Here is a 21,751-nt window from a genome sequence, read left to right as displayed (position 1 = left end):
ATAAGTTTTGGGCGTACAAATTTTTGAGATAAAAACGCGTATTTTTCACTTCGACTGTACGAGTATCATAAGATTTATAAACACTTTAAATTCTATCCTCAAAACAAAAAAATGTGGTGTAAGGTTTACACAACAATTTTGGAGTAAAACTTTAATTTGTCGTTTTTATACATTTCATTTCAAGGTATTTAAAAGTAAAAAATTGCCTAATGAGGTAGGAAAATTTTGATTCTCATAGGAAACTATGATTTGGAAAATACGTAGTTAAAAAAAAAAAAAAAACTGACAACACATTTGTAGGACTTTCCCGTCGCGTGACTTTTTTCTGATGCACGGCTTACAAACAGAACTTAATTTAAAATATTTATCATTTTAATTAAATATAATATTTTCTGTTTATTAAATTCAGTGATTCTAACTAAAGCACGCGCGCATACCGCATTTCATTCGCGCGGGCGTGGCGGTACTAGTGGCCACTTTAATTGTTTTTTACACTTTAAATATTATTCATTTATTTAATTCTACCGCTCACCTGTGACGTCACAACATAGCGGACGACTACAGCAGCTGTACGTCAGTGCTACACTAGCGCTACTTTTGATAACAGGGGGTACTAATGATACAGTATATTCACTTAACCACTAGTTTATTTAAAGCATTTTTAGGAGCGGGTGCGATTTTGCAAAACATTATTTTGGAAATATTGTTTTTTAATTGTTAATAGATGTGTCTAAGAAAAATAAGACCTTAATTATGCGGAATTTCGAGGTACTGAAGGTAACCTTGCTCTACAGCCTCACCCCCTTGATCTTTTAAACTGAAAATTAATTGTCATCAATGCTCCATATATAGAAGTAATCTGACCAAGTTTGGTCAAAATCGGTCGAGTAGTTGGAGATATAAGGTGATTTAGGGTGCGACGCGGAACACACACGTACATACGAACATCCGGAAAATTTCCATCCGGTTTTTGTGTTTTTCGGGTTCCATAGATGTCAAAACGTAAAGACCCGGTGAAAACCGGATATACCCAAATTGGATCGATTACAATACTTCCCTTCTAAAGCTATAACTTTGCTACAGACAGTAAAAGAAACTAACCTAATGTTTTCCGAAAGTGAAATTTATAATTACGATAACATTTTAGTTTAGTTTTATTTCATGAGAATTATATTTTACTTTTTCAAGAAATAGAAAATAAATTTTTCTTCTTTTTTGAATATTGATGTAATTATTATATTTTCGTAAATTTATTTTGTTTAATTTTGTATAAAAAGTTATAAAAACCTTTTTTTTTTGGAATGATTATATGCATAATTTTTTAAAAATAAAATGGATTTAAGAATTACGTAAAATTAATGTTGCTGTGATCTTTTTCTGCTGCTCTTCAATTTTTAGAAAGAAGAAGCGATAGAGAAATTTACATATAAAATAATTAAGAGCTGTGACACTATCAAAATTGGAGATGATATTTTTCTTTTAATAGAAAAGCTATTAATCCTTTTATTACATTATTATATTTATATTACCATGGCAAAGAAATAATTTAGAATTTTTCGTCGTCAAAGGTGTATGTACTTTAGTTGCCATAGTTATTGCCTTTTGTAATTTAGTTTCTTTTTAAGGCTTCTTTAAAGCCTGAATCTTAATTGTTATTTATCAGTATTATTCTCAAAACCATGAGGATAACAAACAGTGGGACGGAGCCCTCTGGGTAGACGGGAATGACAAGCGAAGCGAGCTCTTTGGCCCTGGGGGAGACCCCGAGCAGCCTCTGAGTTGGCTCCGGGATTTGCCTGGACAGACCTGGGCCCCGAGGGTCCAAGTTCTGGCTAAACGGGCCGGCTAGTATAACATGAATACATAAAAGTTTACATATCCATATTACAATAATACAACAATCAATTCTGTTTCACCTAATGGATTAATATGGGTTAGATATTTAGATAATTTTTACGGGCATCGACGGCTAAGGTCATTAGCCCTCGTCACATTCTTTAAAAGAAATTATTATCTCCATCAGGATCGTCATATGTAAGGGTGTAAAGGGCCCTTACATTTTATTTAAAAACACAAACTTCACAATAAACATTAAAACATGAAAGACAAGGACAATCACAAACACTTACGGGGTGTAAAGGGCCCCAATATTAAAATTTGAGATAGGTTCTCAAAAGACCATGAACTTAAAATTATAATTAATCTTATCAATACCATATATTTCTTCTTTCTTCTATATGTATATATAAAACTACCGCTTAGAGTATCTTTTACCACAGCTTTAAACTTCCATTTTATAGACTTTTAAGAAGTCCACTGGCGTGTAAAAATGCAACTATATTTTCTTCATTTCCATTATCCAGATCAGCACTAATATTATTTGTAAAACAGAACCTCTTTCTGAGGTTCTCATATATGGTACACTCTTCTATTAGATGCTTGATTGTCAGTGTTTTATTACAAACACCGCACATTGGTCTCACTTCGCCGGTTAACAAATATAAATTTGTTAATCGCGTGTGACCGATTCTAAGTCTGGTTACCGCTACTTGTTCACGGCGAGTCAACTTAAAGTCGCTTTTCCATTTATAAGGAGAAGTTTTAACTGAGTTTAATTTTGTATTTAAACTCCTCCATTCAGCGTTCCACTTGTTTCTTACTATGTTTGTTAGACGGTTTTTAACATCTGCCACTCTTACAGGAAATGCATCCAAATCATCGCAGACTGTTGCCTTTCTGGCAGCTTCGTCTGCGATTTCATTACCTGTAATACCAGCATGCCCTGGAGTCCATACAAATACGCATCGCTGTCCTCGTTGTTTTAGTACGTATAAAATGGACAGGATGTTTGCAATTAGGACATCCTTAATGTTCTTGTTCCGAATTGCGACGAGTGCACTTAATGAATCGGAACATATTAGCACTCTCTCTTCGCAATAGTGTTCAGTGTAGCGAAGAGCTTGCTGAATTGCAGTGAGTTCTGCCGTGTAGACACTGGCCACATCTGGCAGTCTCCAAGAGTGGGCTTCTTCATTTACATATATCGAGCATCCAACACCATGTTCTGTTTTAGAACCGTCAGTATAAATTCTAATATGTTCTTCGTAACTACTGACGGTTGCTAAAAATTCCTGCTGGATGATCACTGCTGGTTTCTTTTTTATTTCTCCTTGAGAGAGATCCAAACTTGTATTTACCGCTGGTAAGAGCCATGGCGGTATTTCTCTAGTAGAAATTGCTAGTGTCTCTGGTACAGCAATTTCATATTTTCTTCTTAATTCGTGGTACCTAATTCCGGTTGGTCTGGAATAGGTAGCACGATGTTCATATACTGCAGCCATAGGATGATTCGTAAACAATTTATTGTTTATATGAGCAGGGAAAGCCCATACATTTGCTGCATATCTTAACAAAAGGATCTCTCTTCTATAATGTAGTGGCATTATTCCGGCTTCAGACATTAGACTAGCCGCCGGACTTGTGCGGAAAGCGCCTGTTGCATATCTTATTCCGCTATTATGAACTACGTCTAACTTTCTTAAGTGCGACTTTCTAGCGGATGAATATACGATGCATCCGTAGTCTAGTTTAGATTGAACCAATGCTTTATACAATCTCAATAATGTCTCTTTGTCTGAGCTCCAATTTAAATTCGATAAACATTTTATAATGTTTAGGGCTCTTTTGCATCTATCACTCAAGTCCTGTATATGTAATCCCCATGTAAGGGATTTATCCAATACTAGTCCTAAATATCTTACGCTATCTTTATATTGTATTGGATTATCGTCAATTGTCAACGCAGGACTTTGATGAGGAATTCTCTTCCTACAAAAGTGTACACAGCACGTTTTCTCTGGTGAGAATTGGAATCCGTTATTCCTTGCAACTTCATTTAGAGCATTGATCGCTCGTTGCAATTTGTACCTAACCATAGCAGTCTTGTTGCTGGCATACACAATTGCCAGATCATCAACATAGACGCTTTTGCTGATTTCTACTGGAATGGCTAGTATCAATTTATTAATGGCAATGGTAAACAAGGTACCGCTCAACGGCGAACCCTGCGGTATGCCATTTTCCAAGATTCTTTCACATGAATATTCATTTTTGACGCGTACTTGGAAGGTACGGTCATTCATGTAGTTGCTGAGCAGTATAGGCAGATTGCCACGAATGCCCCATTCATGTATCTGGAGCATTATACCATGACGCCAGGTCATATCGAAAGCCTTCTGAAGATCAAAGAAGACTCCGACACAATGTTTCCTTTTAATAAAGCTGATATAATGTCCTCTAAGCTGATCATTTGATCAGTGGTAGAATGGTATTGCCGAAAACCTGCTTGATACGGTGATATCAGGTTTTCTTTTTCCAAAACCCAGACGAGTCGATTATTAATCATTTTTTCCAGTATTTTTCCCATAGCACACGTCAAAGAAATAGGACGATAGCTTTTGGGGTCTGTTAAATTTTTATTTTTCTTTGGTACTGGAACAACATGAGCTTTTTTCCACTGCTGCGGGTACGTTCCATCCCGCAAAATTTTATTATAAAGTTCTAACAATCTGCGTTTTGCAGTGGTATTCAGCTGTCTGATCATATTATAGTGGATTTCATCCGGACCAGCAGCTGTGTTACCTGCTTTTTCCAACGCTTTCGCGAGTTCATCCATTTTAAATGGTACATTATATGAGTAATTATACTCAGTTCTAAAATTTAGTAGACCTTCGAGTTCTTCTTTTTTGGCTCGAATACCTTCCTCGTAGTTGGCCGTTCTGCTGGCCTTTTCGAAGTGATTGGATAACAGCTCTGCAATTTCATATGGAGTGTCTTTTATTTCATCTTCATCTTGAAGGCTAGTTATGGGAGCAAAATCATTACGCCCACAAATCGCCTTCACTTTCCTCCAAACATCTGATGCAGTAGTAGTTTTGTCGATGGATGACACGTATTGCTGCCAGGATCGTTTTTTCGAGTCTATCATAAGACGTTTTGCATACGCTCTGTATTTCTTAAAGGCAACAAGATTTTCTATACTAGCACGCTTCTTAAAGGCGTTATACGCCCTTTTCTTTCTTTTTATAGCTTCACTTATTTCATCGTTCCACCATGGAACGGGTTTTTTCGTAAGTTTCCCAGATGTTTTGGGAATATATCTCGATGCCGATTCAATTATTGCATTTGTTATGGCGTCGACATCGTCTCCAATAACTCCAGTTGTTTCTGGGAGTATCGTTCTAGCTGTGAAGCTCGTCCAGTCTGCCTTCTCAAATAACCATCTTTTAGGGATGGGATATATTGTTCTTGTAACATCAGTTACAATTTGCACCGGGAAATGATCGCTTCCATGCAGATCATCTATGACATGGAAGCTGTACCTTGGTGCTATCGATCCGCTTATAAGTGCAAGATCTATACAGGACGTCGATCCATCTCTGGCATTGAAAAAGGTTCCTGATCCGTCGTTTAAAATAACAAGTTCTGAATTCATCAGGAACCCTTCCAGTTCTCTTCCACGGGGATCTACTCGATCTGATCCCCAAAGAGAATTATGAGCATTAAAGTCACCCACCAGTAAAACAGGTGGGGAAAGCTCGGAAATTAGTCTTGCTATGTCATCCTTATTCCAATCAAAATACGGCAAGTATATGCTGCAGACAGTGACCTGGAGCGGATGCTTCATTCTAACGGCGACCGCTTGTAGGTTTGTGTTTAGAACAACCGCTTCGGTGGTAGCTCTAGTCGATGTTAATATAGCTACTCCACCTCTAACTCTTACATTTGGCGGTTGATCTCGCCGAAATATATCGAATCCTTTTAATTTAAAATTTTCATTTCGGCGGAAATGCGTTTCTTGCAGACATATACAAATCGGGTCTACGTCATGTACCAAGCGTTGGAGCTCATGGATGTTTGAAAAACATCCATTGATGTTCCATTGTACAATCGACTCGCTAATTTTTAATTAAATTATTGCCTGGGTTTTCCTTTCGGCCATCCCTTTTCCTTTTCTTCTCCATCCTACGAACAGCATCGTGTTCGCGGAGAAGGTCGTCGCCTGTAAGGCTTCCGGTCTCCGTATCGGAGACCACCGAAGCCGCCGACGACGACGGGCATGGGTCGGCGCCGGTTTCAGGCGCCGATTGAGAGGCGGCAACCTGGCCGCTCCCCAACACGGGGGTCGCACCGGTCACCGCCTGTGGGAGGGGGGACACTCGCCCCCCTGTGTGATTTTTTGTGGCCTCTGAGGCTTAGAGGGCACTTCAGTTGCAGGAGGCTTGGAAGCCTCCATAACAGTCTCTGTCGGTATTATTGTTTTCTTGACATCAAGAATCTCGCTGAGACGGACTTGACATTCTGGTTTGGTGTCCGTTTTCTTTTCTGGAGGAGCAACTTTTACTTTTATTGACTTATCTTCAGCAGGCTGTACCACTATCTTTGGCTTAACAAATTCTTTATTGCCAAAAGGTTTCATCTTGTTTTCGATGATCCTCTCAATCATGTTAGCCAAAGTAGGCGCAAGTTTATTTATAATTTGAGCCTCATCTACAGCAATCGGAGCAGGAGCGGGAACAGTAGCCGCAGCCTGAGCATAAGATGTTGTTGCTCTAGGCTTACGGGCGTTAACTATCTTCTTTGCCTCGAAGTAGCTGACTTTTTGCAGGGTTTTTACTTCCTGCACAGCTACTTCATCTTTGTAGACAGGACAATTCCTTGATCTACAAGAATGCGCTCCTTTGCAGTTAATACATGTAGGAGGCTCTTTACACGGCTCTCCCTCATGCACCTCTTCACCGCACACGCATATTTGCGGTCTTTCGCATCTAAGAGCGGTGTGGCCAAAGCGTTGGCACTTGAAGCACCTCATTGGCTGCGGGACAAATGCCCGCACATCCAAACGGTGAATCCCCGCTCTTATCTTTTCTGGCAAAGTAGGCCGGTTGAAAGTGAGGACATGAGAAGCTGAGGGTAAGACCTCACCGTTCCTTCTCATGTTCAATCGACGGCACTCTATTACTCCTTGTGCTGCCAGTTCCTCTACAATCTCTTGCTCCGAACAGTTTAAAAGATCCCGACAGACCACAACACCCCTTGAGGTGTTGAGCGTGCCGTGGGGATCAACACGTACCGCTAGCTCTCCAATTTTCTTCAGCCCTAAAATCTTCTGAGACTGTATATCATTAACAGTCTCTACATGAAGTCCCGTAAAAGTTTTCCTTATTTCTTTAACAGGGCCTCCAGCACATTTGTTTATTTCTCGAGCGATGAGAAAAGGACTCACCCTCGAGAAATTTCCATCCTCCTTTGTAATGACCAAATATTTGGGTTTCGGTACATTACTACTTTTAAAAAAAGCTTTTTGTAAGCTTTTTCTAGCCTCAATCTCTATTTTTTTATTTTCCGTACTTTTCCTCCGTTTTGCCTCAGGCGAAACGGCTGGTTCTAAACGAGGGTGTTTACGTGCACCCTCTGCCACGTTGGTTTGTTCAGGAAAATTCATGAACAAATAATCCCTTCTGTAGTAAGGCTAGCCGCCGGGGTACACCCCCACTCCAGGGCTACCAACCCTGGAGGTCCGTTCCGGTACTCCGGTGGAACCGGCATATGTCCTGGCAGAGAGCGGATGCGCAGTCTCTGCACTGACTCCAGGCCCCTACACACCGAAGCTTTCAGGGCTCCCATGCTCCGAACATGGGCACCTTAACTACATGCTTGCCATCGCGGGGGGCATGTGGACGACGAAAGGTCTCCGTTACACCTGCAAATAACTTTGACCGTGGCCGCCACATCGCCAGCTCTAACGGCGGTATTAATCCATTTCCGTAATCGTCAATAATGTCGTATCTGCAGGTGGCCGTAAAGTCCAGTCCTGTAATTCGGCCTATAGATGTAAATCGACCGAAAAAAGTATATCCGAGAAACAACACTCGGAACCCCGTTAGCCAGCTATATGTAATGTACTTGAGTACAGCTGTTGCCGCCCTGGACGTGGAACGTAGATGTTGTGTTCCGGACGTGGGGAATATCTACCTCAGGGCGTTAGATATTATTAAAATCACTTATTTAATGTTGATTATATTGTAACATTTTTTATGTATCGATCATTTGATAAATTGTTGATGAGATTATATAAAAGTATTGTTTGTGTTTTTTAATCAAAATTGTTATTGGTTTTTCGCTAATCAGCACAAGAAGTATGATTTTTATTAAATCCAGATTAATACGTTTCATGTTTTATATTTTCTTTAATAAATTATGGTAGCACAAATGAATTAACGAATAAAAAAAAAACAATAAAGAAAAATAAATAAAAAATTATCTAATGCAGATCTAAGGATTAGAAAGATGATTTTAAACATTTTTGAAAGGATTGTAGATTTTACAGTAGTGAAACATGGGTAATAAGAAAAAAAATAGAGGACTGTGAAATATGGTATTACAGAAGGAGGTTGAAAATTGGATGGGTTGCTTTAATACTAAATGATACGGTCTTAGGAAGAATAGAAGAAGAGAGAATTTCCTGGCAGAATGTGAAAAAGAGTTGACTTAGGTTAGTAAATCAGATCATTTATTATGACATCCGGGGTTAGTGAATTTATATGTTGAAGGGAAATGGAGAACAGAAAGGAATGGAAATAGATTTCAATCCGTTAAATGTGTATTAAATTAAAAAAACATTTAAGTTTAGAGAATTTAATACACGTGTATACTTGTTCAATCAATATAAAGTTTTAAAGTTAGTTTGATCTTTACATCAAATTAACTGTTTGGAACGATGAATCGTCACACTTCTGGGAAGGTTCAGCCGGTTACTGGTGTGCATTCTCCCCACCGCTGGTCTCTTAGCAGTGTTGTAATAGTTTTTTTAATTTATTAATCAGTCGCGAAGTTATGTTCGAATTGAATGGACGTGTGATCGAAATATTAAGCCGAGTCTACTCATATGAATGTATTTTGCCATTACTCTACAAAAATATTTTCATGTTATTGTCTTAGCTCACTGGGGTGGTCTAGTGGTTAACACGAAGTCGCCAATCAGTTGTTTAACAGCAGATTTTTGAAGTAGAAGGTTCTGAGGTCTGAATCCTAGTAAAAGTAATTGTTTTTATACGGATTTTAATACTAGACAATGGATACCGTTGTTCTTTGGTGGTTGAGGTTCAATTAACCACATGTCTCAGGAATGTCGGCCTGAGCCTGTACAAAACTACATGTCATACATATCATCCTCATTACATTGGGCCGTGTGGGGGGTTGCTTATTGTTCATTAGTCGAACAGATTGCAACGTACACATTCGTGGAAAAAAACAAAAGAAAAAAAAACAACAATAATATATATATATTATTGTTTTTATGGTAACCAATATTTTCCGATTTATACTATTTTTTTTATTGTTGTTTTTAACGTTTCAAAATCATGTTGACGTTCCTTATTAATTAATAATTATTTTACTTATATTTCATAGCAAACTATTACATTATTTTTGTATTAATAAACATAGATTAGAAACATTAGGCGATGTATGGTAATAAATTAACATATAAAAAAAAGACTTTTCTAAACATCAATGAGTCACAATTTATTAAAATCGTGATTGGCTTCCGACACCAACAACAACCGCTGGTTGTGGGTGTCGTGAGTCAATAAAAATTGTTGAACATCTAATTAAGTTCTGTCTACAGCACTAATAATTATTTTACTTATATTTCATAGCAAACTATTACATTATTTTTGTTTTAATAAACGTAGATTAGAAACATTAGGCGATGTATGATAATAAATTAACATATAAAAAAAAAGAAAAAAAGACTTTTCTAAACATTAATGAGTCACAATTTATTAAAATCGTGATTGGCTTCCGACACTAACAACAACCGCTGGTTGTGGGTGTCGTGAGTCAATCAAAATTGTTGAACATCTAATTAAGTTCTGTCTACAGCACTAATAATTATTTTACTTATATTTCATAGCAAACTATTACATTATTTTTGTATTAATAAACGTAGATTAGAAACATTAGGCGATGTATGATAATAAATTAACATAAAAAAAAAAAAGAAAAAAAGACTTTTCTAAACATTAATGAGTCACAATTTATTAAAATCGTGATTGGCTTCCGACACTAACAACTACCGCTGGTTGAGGGTGTCGTGAGCCAATCAAAATTGTTAAACATCTAATTAAGTACTGTCTACAATGAGAATACAAGGGAGATACATAAAATGTACATTGTGCTACCGCAGCTGGAGTTCAATGGCTGTAAAAATTACAGTAGATGTTAATTTTTAACTATAATGAAATCTGTAATTATACGTATATAAATGTTATATATATTTTCCTATTATGATTGTTTGAATGTTTAGTGCTAATTTTTGGACACACCGCATCCAAAGATTTTATAAAATTTACCACATTCTAACACCTGACCAGTGCAGGACTCAGATGCTTTGACGCAAGCACTTCTCTATGAATAATGCAACAGGTCCACAGTGCATATGATGATTTGCTTCGAATAAGTACCTCTAATCCTCCATAGCAGTCAGACGTGGAGCGAACTCAATCAGTACAGACATCGACGCGCTTAGGCCGATTCAAATTATTTTCAGATATAAATATATCAAGAATCTCGAACAGGTCCTGAGCCTTCGCTCCTGCAATGATATTTTTACAAAACAGAAGGTCTTCTTAAATATTACCTTCTACAAACCGTACATAGCATATCAAACGAGCATCCTTATTATTATCCGTAACCTCATCTACCTGGAATCCAAATTCAACTCCTTTAATTTATTCAATTAATCTATCGTTGAAATCCTCGGCCATATGTTGTATTCTCCGACTGATTGTGTTACTGGACAAAGGCACTTCCAGCAGATTCACCGACCATGATGTTCACAATATCTACCGCAGCCGGTAGAATAAGTTCTTCGGCGATGGCATGAGTATTATTGCATTTCACGATTTTGTAGGCCACCTTTAAGGCGCTAGCAAAGCGTTGTTTGGTATCGATGCAGTCTTAAAAAATGTATTGTTCTATCTTGTTTCAGTTCTTTTAACTTCCTGGCAAAAAAATCACGAGGTTTGCCAACCATACTGTGGTGATTAGCTTCTAAATGGTGCTTCAATTTACATGGAAACATACACTCCGCTGCCAAAACTTTCATATAGAATTCACACTGTGGTCTCTTTTCACCATTAATTTCTGTTGACGTAAAACCAAATTCTAATTAACCGTCATCATATTTACGATATTTTCGTTTTTCACAGTTGTGGCACTGGTTGAAGACATACTTTTTTTATCTACACTATTACGTTTATTACTGTTCAAAGATCGGTCCATCATTAAAGATACAAGAGCTAAACATCACAAAACTATTTATCAGAGAAAACAAACAAGGAGTAATATAACACTAAATATACTACATGAAATAATTTATATCATTGTTTATTTATATGAAGCGCTGAGTTTAATTTCACTAGACTTAGATTATAAACCGACTGACTAATTCGAGCCGGCAACGCTTGCTTATATGCTTTCCGCAAGATCTTCCACAACAATCAAAATAAATCGCCAAGGGTCTACGAACCTCGACGTATCCAGCCCGATCGAGAAGGCACAGCATTGCTGGCTCGCGTTCGCTAGAATATTCTGCGCCGGCGACTTTACTGTTATACAGAGTCAAGTAAAAACAAACCACACAAAAAATCTAGATATTTTTAGCCTCTCGCTTGGTTTTTTGTTTATTCAGGCCAAATGTAAATGTCTTGGTTCAATTAATTATGAAGATTTTACAATATTTCGCGGCGCCCCTGTGAAGAAACCGTGGTTCCCCGGGGCGCCGCGGCGCAGAGTTTGGGATTCACCGCTGTAGCACATTTCGGTTAATTATCGCAATTTAAGTCTTCTCTACGAACTGCTACAAAAGCATAGAGTTTAAACAAATTCCGAATAAGCATTATAAGCAAAAGCATTAAAAATAATACTATAAAGTTAATATAGTCATTTTGACTTTAAATAAAGGAAACTGTATTGTTAATAAAGTAACCTTACTTAGTACCGGTATAACATTAGACCTGCGTATTTCTTATCTAATTGTTTTTTTTATTTTTATAAACTTCATTCCTTACTCTCAATGACGGTGTTCTACAGCTCTTATAATTTCTATAAGACATTTAAAAATAAATTTAGAAAGTTTTAAAAGTTAGAAATAATTAAATTTTGCTTAAGAAATTATTTTAAATTGAATAAATATATGAAACACTGATGTTGACTGTATGATTGAACTTTAAATCGAGTTTTAAAGTAAGCATAAATTGAATTTGTTGATAAATAAATAAGAAATGGCAAAACAATCTGGGGTCCGTGTATGATAAATATTTATCTATGAAGCTCATCACAAAATAGAATTGAATTACTTTGGTGGGGTGAAAACTTAAAGAAAGAATTTTTGAGGATTACAGTACAAGTTTGTGAAAAAATAGTGTTTTCCTCTGCCCATGAAATCTAAGATTTATAAAATTTTGGTTAAGTAATTATAGAGAATGTTATAGATACGCGATGTGTTTTATCTACAAAACTATATTATATTTGTTAAACAACTTCAGATTTCTAGTATTAAAACTGATTTTTAAAAAAATTATTATTATTTTTTTACGATTGTATTCATATTTATGATTAATAAAAGTTATTCGGAAAATGTTTTGATTTTATTATATTATTTTGTATAAATTAACTCGTAAATTAAAATAATATATATTTAATAATAATTTACTTACTTCTTGTATCCCTAAATGTTTCTTTAAGTAAATTAAAAAACGGATTTTCACCAAATCCATGGTGATATGGTTCATCCCACCAACGAATAGGTCCAACTTTAATGCCAGCTGCTCCAAAAACTGTTAATATAGTTGCGGCAATCTTTTCAAATTCACCATCATCTGACCGAAGATAAAGAAACGTAACCTGTACAAAAAAAAAAAAATACATTACTTTGTATTTTTATATAAAGTTTAATACTTAAAAAAACAAAAAAACATAACATTTTTGCCCTTTTAATTGAGTTAAATTCAGTTTATCATCTTTACCACAATATTTCTTTGTAATTACTCTAATTAAAAAATTAAACTAAAAAAAAACCTTTTTTTTAGTTTTGTGTTTAATTATAATTAAAAAAAAAAAATGGATAAAACCGGAAACCAAAGTAATTATAATTCCTTTTTCCATATACATACATAAATATATTACCGACTAATTAAATTTAGAGGTCAATCAAATTTGAATGAACCTTTTGTAACGAGAGTTCAATGAGGATATTTATACGTAATACGATTATAATGATTTATTTTTTGTTATGAAAGAGTGGGAATCAACAGCTATGGTAGACCGGTGAAAATTAGTGTTGTATGAAATGCCTGACCATGATTCGAATCCAGGTCCTCCGCACGAAATACGGAGACGCTATCTACTCAGCTACAAGGTCGGCAGTATAATGATTTATTAGTGATACTTTCAAATGTATTATGTACAGTCAGGTAACAGTGAAATAACTGTATATTTATCAATATTTCATGAAAAACATATTTTAAGTAACATTATAAGTTGTGAGTATTATAACTAGGAAAAACGTTCAGAAGTAATCTTAGTACATTTTTATAACATGGAACATCCCTTAAAGAAATATCTCATATTTTATATTTTACGACCATTTTCGTTTAAAAATGAATATTACATCTATCTAACCATAAAAGTCCTCTAAAGTTTACTGAATTTTTAAAAACTATTATTTTTTCAACGTAATTTTTTGTATGTGCAAACGAAATTCATAATTAAAGAGTGTAAAATAAAATACGAGATGAATGTGAAGATACAAAATTGATATACTTAAAAAAATTCACCTATCAAAAAAAATAATTCTTAAGTAACTTTTCTTTGTACTTAATTTAAACTTGGTTTTAATTTTAAGTGAATCCGTTAAAATCCGAGGGAAATAAAAAATAAAATTTGTAACTAATTAACATGTTCCGAAGAATTTTCCTTTTCCGCTTTGTTTGTCATTTATCACTTTATTATTATAAAATCATAAAAAATATTTTGTGATACTAAATAAAAGTTATAAAAAATCTCAAATTTTTGTTAAATATGATTTTACTGAGGAAGAATTTGTATTTCTTTCAAATATATTTTATGATTAGAATTTTATCCTTGAATTATTAACTTAATAATTTAGTAATATAGTTTTTTTTATTCAATTCGATTTAGTCAAAATTATTTTTTCACTAAATTTGTCACATAAATTTGTATAGTAACTTAACTCGTTTAAATGATAGAAAGTTTATCGAGGTTTAAAATTTATACAGATCTTTTCATTATTAAAGAAATGAATTAAAAATAACAAATATATATTTAATTCTACTCTTTTTTAAAGTAAAAATAAATATTACATAATATTAGTAAGCATCCCCGTCGCGGGCTCCCCGCACAATTTGTTTACTTGCGTTTCCAACCCGGTTAGGGGATGCTCAGCTGGTAAGGGCTCTGTCCCGTGGACCCGCTGTGTTCATTAAAATAATGCCTGTGGGAAAAATAATAGATAAAACTGGTCTATTTATAAAAAACTATCAGTGTAATTTCTTCAAATATAATATAAACTGTTATGCAGATCCTAAGTCGAGTACATGGACACGTCTCAACCGTCGGACGTCCCTGCTATTATCGAGTAGGTTATTTACAAAGTGGTTTACATGATTCTCAAGCCTCTGCAGGTACTTGACACTGCACTGCCGGGAAATTTCACGAACCGACGGGAGCTGCAGATAATCGTGAATTCTACCATTCCGCGTGAACCATGGCGCTTGGCCAATCATCCATGCTACTTTGTTCTGGAATCGTTGTATAATTTCTACATTACTAGAACTAGCTGTTCCCTACAATTCTACATCGCACGTCTAGATTGGCCCAAGATAGCCTTATGAATTAAGATCTTGTTGGACTGTGAGACCTGAGTTGCTCCAATGAAGCCAATGAAGTTCCCTATATTTTGCGTTCAGCTGTTTCCTCTTCATCATCACGTGACACTTCCAGGTCAAATGCCGATCCAGATGAAGTCCCAGACATCGCACAGTCTCCGTTTGTGGGTTCGAGACACCATCAAAGTACACACCGGGCAGTCACCCCTCCTCATGGCGAATGTGACGCACCTCGACTTACCTTGATTAACCTTAAACATCCACTTCTTCTGCCACGCACAGACACGGTCTAGCGCCATTTGTAGGTCCTGCGAGGCTAGGCCACGGTCTTTGTTAACGGCCAGGATAGCAGTGTTATCGGCGAACGTGGCGATGATGCAATCATCAATTGCCGGAATGTCCGCAGCGAATATGGAATACAACACAGGGCCCAGCACAGAGCCCTGAGAGATATCCGACCCAATCTCAAAGAATCTTGAAAATTCGTCATTAAATTTCACCCGAGCGAAACTTTCAGCAAGATAATTTCGCAAGACTAAGAAGTAGGGTTGAAGAAGTTGTAGTTTTAACTTATAGAGGAAGCCAGGTATCCATACGTTATCAAAGGCCTGTTGTATGTCTAAGAACGCCGCCGAGCAGAATTTCCTTTCCTCCTGACACTCACTGATAACTCTATGCGATTTTTTGATTCTGGAATGGCCACACCTGAATCCAAACTGGTGGTCCGGAATTATCTCTTTACTCTTCAACACGGGCCGAAGCCTGTGCAATAGTAGCTTCTCAAACAATTTAGATAAGACCAATAATAGGCTAATTAGTGTTGTAAGAAGAAACTTCCTGTGCAGGCTTTCTGGTTTCAAGATCATCACCACCTGCGACAACTTCCATTCTGCTGGGAAGTAAGACGTCCGCAGAACAGCATTAAACAGATTCCTAATGTACTCGATGACTTTAAGGGGTAACATGACAAGCATTTTGTGCGTCACTAATTCAAAGCACGGGACCTTCCTTGGTTGACTAGTTTTAGTATTTCCCTTGCAGAGATCGATTTAATCGGGAAGCTGATTAGCATCAGGCTCTCAAGGAAGTAATTAACATCCACATCACCGGGGCCCTCATCGCGGGGTAGAAACGTTACCTCTAGATGTGAAGCCTTCTCCTACTCAGTCCTCGCCCACGATCCAGTACGCCTCTGTAGGGCGGGGAGTGTTCCTGGGGATCGTTGCGGATCCTTCGTAGCCTTCCATAAAGAGCATCCGTCCCCATTTAGGAGAGAAAGATTTCTCATGTATTCCTTGAATGTCTCGTTCCTGATAGTTCTCAACAACCTCCTCAGCCTCCGCGCCATCCTATTAAGAAGAGTCCTGCCTTCTGGCCTTCTGAAACGCTACCAATATCGCCGAAGACGCCGCTTCGAGACAATTAGTTCTGTCACTTCCCTCGGATAGGTATTGTCCGTGGCTGAGCGCAAATCTTCAGGTAAACACCACCATGCTCTTTCCTGCAAGACCGACGTCAAAAGGTAAGTCGCGTAATCAATATCCCCAGAGGTATCGAGTGGGAACGGGTCAGTCAGTTTCTCCTCGATCCAGTCCTGGTAAGAACCCAATCCGTTCATCTCGTATGAAGAAGAGGCCTTCCTTTCCTCCTCAGCACCGTCGTGTTCAATGTAAGTAGAACGGACAAGTAGTCCGACAATAGATCATAGTTGTTTTCCAGGGCTGGAATCCCGATACCATGTCCAGGCGCAGATTCTGGACACACCTCCTCAGCATTCTATACATGCTGGTTGTCAACCGGGAACCCCACAATGGGTCCTTCGCGTTCCAGTTTCCACCGGCGATAAATCTAAAACCCAGAGTCGCAAAGTAATCGGAAAACGTCAGTTACAGTATGGCGCGGAGGCCAGTACACCGTGAACAGCCTAATTGGCCCCAACGAGTCTGTAATTTCAACCGTGGCTGTCTGGTCAGTGCAGAAGCCTGGAAGTTGGTGAAGTCGCAGAGAACTCAGAACCAGAACTGCGGTTCCTCCATGGGGCCTCCCATCTGGGTGATTCGTAACGTACACAGATAACCTTGAAGCCTGAGGTAGTTCCGGTTAGTAAAGTGCGTTTCCGATATCAATATTACATCCAGGGAATTAGAAACTCCCATAACTCCTTGCTCCTCACGCCTAGATAGTAGGTTTTTAATGTTCCATGAAGCGATTCGTAGAAATCTGGACATCAACAGATTTTGGAGAGCACCTGTGTGAGCAAGGCTATCAGACTCTAAACCTGTTGGACCAGGAAGTCTATATTTGATGAAAGCCTGTCCAACTTGTCCACACTGCCCTCATTAGCACGCCCAGCTGCCGCGCATACGTTTTATGTAGAGATTCAGGCTTCGCTTGGACTGTCCTCGGCACTCCAAGACCCAACGAAGGGAAGTTTTATCATCAAGCGCGGGGCCGGCCACCCTGCGGCTAGCGGATTCTACTCTCGGAGCATGCTGCGAGTTCCCATTTGTCTTTCGCCTACGCTTCCTCTCCAATATCTCTTGATATACTCTGCAGCGTCGGTAGTTTGCCGGATGGTCGGACTGACACAAAGCGCAGATCGCAGGAGTGCGCCTCTCCTTCCTGGGACAGTCAGCTGTCCGATGGCCATCTCCACATTTCACGCGCGCCTCTCCTTCCTGGGACAGTCAGCTGTCCGATGGCCATCTCCACATTTCACGCAGCAGAAATGTAGAAATTTGGAACTCTATAGCTGTACTCTCGTCATCACTCGAAGCATCTGACAGATTGTTCGCCAAGTCATCTCTAATAAGCTTCCAGCGCGCAGCCCTCCTCGGGTCCCTATCCAGCGACGGCAGCGAACCGCGTTTCTTGGACGATACATTTCCTCCAATATTAGATGGTCCCTCGTCTACTAATTCTGCCGAAAGCAGCTGAACCATATTGTGCAAGAACTAAGTGTACATAAACACAAACATAGATGAAACTAGAACCCATAAAAGTAAACAAAGAAGTAAGCAAAAATTAAAAAAAAACAGCACTCATGAGCAACGGAGCGGTGAAACGAAAAGATCCTTCAAAATTATAATTGGAAAAAAAATAAAACTTAATACCTAATGAGAAATAACTTCCAAAACATATAAATGATATAAAACAGAACGAAACACAATACAATAAAACAAAAAATAACTTTTAGGAACAATAAACAAACACACGACTATCTCAAATAACAGCTGACTGTGTAATGTCGTATTACAAGGAAATACAAAAAAGATGTAAAATCTAATGTTATCCCATTTTAATCCTTTAAACTCAGAATTTCAAACAAATTTAGAAACTACTTTTTAGATATTTATATGAAAATTACAAACACCAAAAACCAAGCTGCAATCTTCATTTGTAACCGAGAAATTAAAAAAAATTATAAATTTAATTGTTACTCCATTTTAATCCTTTACACTCGGAATTTCAAAACATCAGTTCTTGGTGTGCACTTACATCGTAAAAAGAACATGTATATATCAATTTATCTTCAACAGTTTTGTCTGGGCGTTGATCACTCACGATGACTTGTTCTTTTTTGTATGTAGATTTATCTGGTAAAAAAATATTTTTTCTTTATTTATAGTGATTATCATGTGTTATTTATTGAAGTTGTTACTTGGAAAATTGACTATAAAAATGAATATGAAGATAAATATGTAATAAAAATACACACGTGTAAATAAATACAAAAACTGATTACTGTTATTTATTAATTAAACTCTTTGTTTTGTATTAAATACAGCCGTATTGTGTAACTTGCTTTCTATATAATTAATTGTAATACTTATCCAGGGAAATCATCATACAAGAGCTCTATATTAAAATTATAATTATTGGGAAATCTGCGTAACTTAAAGCTATGATTCCAGTAGACTATTATTAGATTTTTATTACTCTGAAATAGCTTTATTTCAAAATAATTAATAACTTTGTGATTTTTAAATAATATTATCACCACAAAAGTTTTCATAACTAAAAATTGCAGCTTTATACTATTTATTTAAAAAACATGAGTAGAATTTAAAATAATCAAAAAATAATATTTTTCTTAAATAAAATATAAATTGAAAGTATTATATATAAAGAAATAAATTAAAGAAATTTTGTAAATACCTGAGTCCAGTTGAATGCTAATAATAATGATGCTACGGATTTTGATATTTGTGTGTCAGGTGGACGAGTTCTTGCGAATGTTGGAAATTTTTTTTTGTCTGAAGTCTCGTAATGAGTACAAAACTGAAAAATAAATAAAAATAATTAACAACATTTGTAATATTAATAGTTATCTATATCAATGGAGAGGAATGTAAAAGTGGAAAAAGATATAGATTACAACGGGGAAGGAATGAAATCAAATGAAGATGCGCTCATCACAGGATACAGGATACTGGATAAAGGAGCACTACAAGAATTAAAGGATAAACATTACAACTTAAAAAATATTTTTAAAAAAATTCTTAAAATAATACGAAAAAAGCCGGCGATTCATTTTTTAGCTTGAAAGATGCTAAAAAGAAAAAAATCCTTTTATTGATTTTGAAGGCTTCCATGCTCAAGATGATGCATTCGGGTAAAATTAATTTTTAAGGGAATAGTCCCTAAATGGTGATAATAAATTTAAAAAAAACTTTTTAGAATTGTTTAAAAAATACAAAGACACAACAATAATTCTAAATAAACAATGTTGTAATTTTCTAGGATGGGAGTCGAAATTTTTAGCTAATTTTTGATTTCCAACAAATACTAAAGAGTAAGTGTTATAAAAAAATTAAGATTTCTACATTGTAAATGCAGCGGGTAACTTGCGAGACGGATTTAACTTTAAAATAAGTTAAAACGTATTTTTTATTACCAGTGACCACTGGCGTGGTATGGGCAAAAAGTATTTATAGAGGTTTGAAGGTCTATTGATGTAGAAAACATAGAAACAATAACCTTCCAGTAACTTTTTTCTGAAGTAAGATGTAGCTAAAAAAGAAAAATATATAGTCATTTTCTGGAGAGGGGGTGAATATTAAATAAATCATTTGATAATTAGTCGCTTTGATTAAAATATTTCAACTTTTGTAACAAAGGTTGTTTTGTAAAGTGCCCCAGTAAAGATTTGAGATTCTATTTCGGCCAAACACTCCACTCCCCTCCCTTTTCCCAATTTTTGCAAAAAAAATTAATATATTCTTATCTCCTGAAGGTAGTACCTGTCTACAAAGTTTGAAGAAAGTCAGTCAACGGGATTCAGAGTTGTAAGACCAAATACAGACCAATATAAAAACTTACATAAGCACAAACATGTCCGTCTGACCAAAAAATTGCTTGCAAGACCAAAAAATTGATTTTTTGGTCTCGAAAGCATTAGAGTAAAAACTTTCTCGCAGATTATTTATAATTCATTTAAAATATTTTTTTTAAAGATTTCTAAGAAACAAAAATTAAAAAAAGACTAATTGTTTAGATTCTTTTTTTTTTGACCGATCTATTTTCCGTTATAGCAGCATATATCGCTACAGGCGGGAAAATAAAAAGACAGTCACGAATTGTTATTGTTTGTTAAAGTCTAGGTTACAGCTTATTTGAATAATAAAAAAAGTTGATGCAATTATAAAAACTTTGATTTTTACTTGCAAATAGAACTATTAAATGAGTTATCTATCGCTCAACTGTTTACTAGTTCTTATATATTAAAAATACTAAAAAGCTAGGGATTCCACTCAAAATTCCAAAAATATGTCTTATTTTTATCAAAATGTTTTTATTTTCTGAATATTTTTTTATAAGATACAACCCTTGCGAGAAAAATATAAATAATAATTTAGTAAAGCCGAGGGAGAGTTTCTGTTTAATACTTCAAAAATATTTCACAAGAAATTTTAAGCAGGAGTGTTCAAAATAACATCGGAGATACAGTTGATTGCATACTTACGGTTAATCGCAGATAGTTGTCAGTACTCTTGCATCTGCTTCTCTCTTCGACGATTTATCTTAAAATCTCGCTGGCAGTCCTTCCGCAGGTTACTGACCACGCCACAGGTAAAGTAATGGCCACTACGGTCTGGCCCAGTACAGGAATTGGCTCTATGCCCCGGCTTCCAGCAGCAGAAACAAAGGTCGTCATCTGAACGCCTCATGACTTTGCAAGCCTCTCATCCAATCCGGACACGTCCGTCGGTCAGTAATTTGTCCGTCAGGATTGTGATAAGGCCACCGTGACCACCTGCGTCTCACCATAAGCCGGTCGTATGGGCAGAACGTCTATCGACACTGACTCCCCTGTAACCTTCCGAAGTTCCGTCACGAACTCATCCTGGGTAGTTAAAATATCCACGATCTTGACATGGACGTGAACTCTCCTGCTACCCTTCCCTGTCAGGGCCGTACCTCGTCCTCTCCCTGCCCCTTACGTGCGAAGAGAACCCCTACTTCACATCGCGACACAGCTCCTTTCATTGAGCGGGAGGAAATCGGCGTAGGTTTTCCCCTCCACTTTAACTATAAAATGGGTTAAAATTTATTAAGATGTCTCAGACACTCAAAACTATATAAATTAAAATATAGCTTTGAAACTGTGTTTTTACAGAAAGTTTTATATATATACAGAATGATTCAGAAGGAAAGGGAAATAATTTGGGAAGTAATTCTAGATGTTGAAACAAAAAAAAGGTCATACAAAAATATATCCAAAAACGTTTTTTTATCGAGTTACGGCTACCTAAAAATTTTGCCCGGATTTCAGTTTT

At 36.5% G+C, this 21,751-nt stretch overlaps 1 protein-coding gene across 1 annotated transcript in view; it reads right to left on the bottom strand.

The window, feature by feature from the left end:
- LOC142322689 (guanylate cyclase 32E) overlaps window positions 1-21,751 on the bottom strand; it is an 857,649-nt gene that overhangs the window by 175,629 nt on the left and 660,269 nt on the right. Inside the window, exons 4-5 of the mRNA XM_075361768.1 lie at window positions 19,131-19,253; window positions 12,783-12,969 (exon numbers count right to left, since the gene is read on the bottom strand). Of these exons, the coding sequence (XP_075217883.1) occupies window positions 12,783-12,969; window positions 19,131-19,253 (310 nt within the window). The remainder of the gene's footprint in view (window positions 1-12,782; window positions 12,970-19,130; window positions 19,254-21,751) is intronic.

This window comes from Lycorma delicatula, chromosome 4 (assembly GCF_047948215.1).
Source record: "Lycorma delicatula isolate Av1 chromosome 4, ASM4794821v1, whole genome shotgun sequence".
Lineage (NCBI taxonomy): Eukaryota > Metazoa > Arthropoda > Insecta > Hemiptera > Fulgoridae > Lycorma > Lycorma delicatula.
The sequence above is the reverse complement of the archived record's forward strand: the minus strand, read 5'-3'. Positions and strand labels throughout refer to the sequence as shown.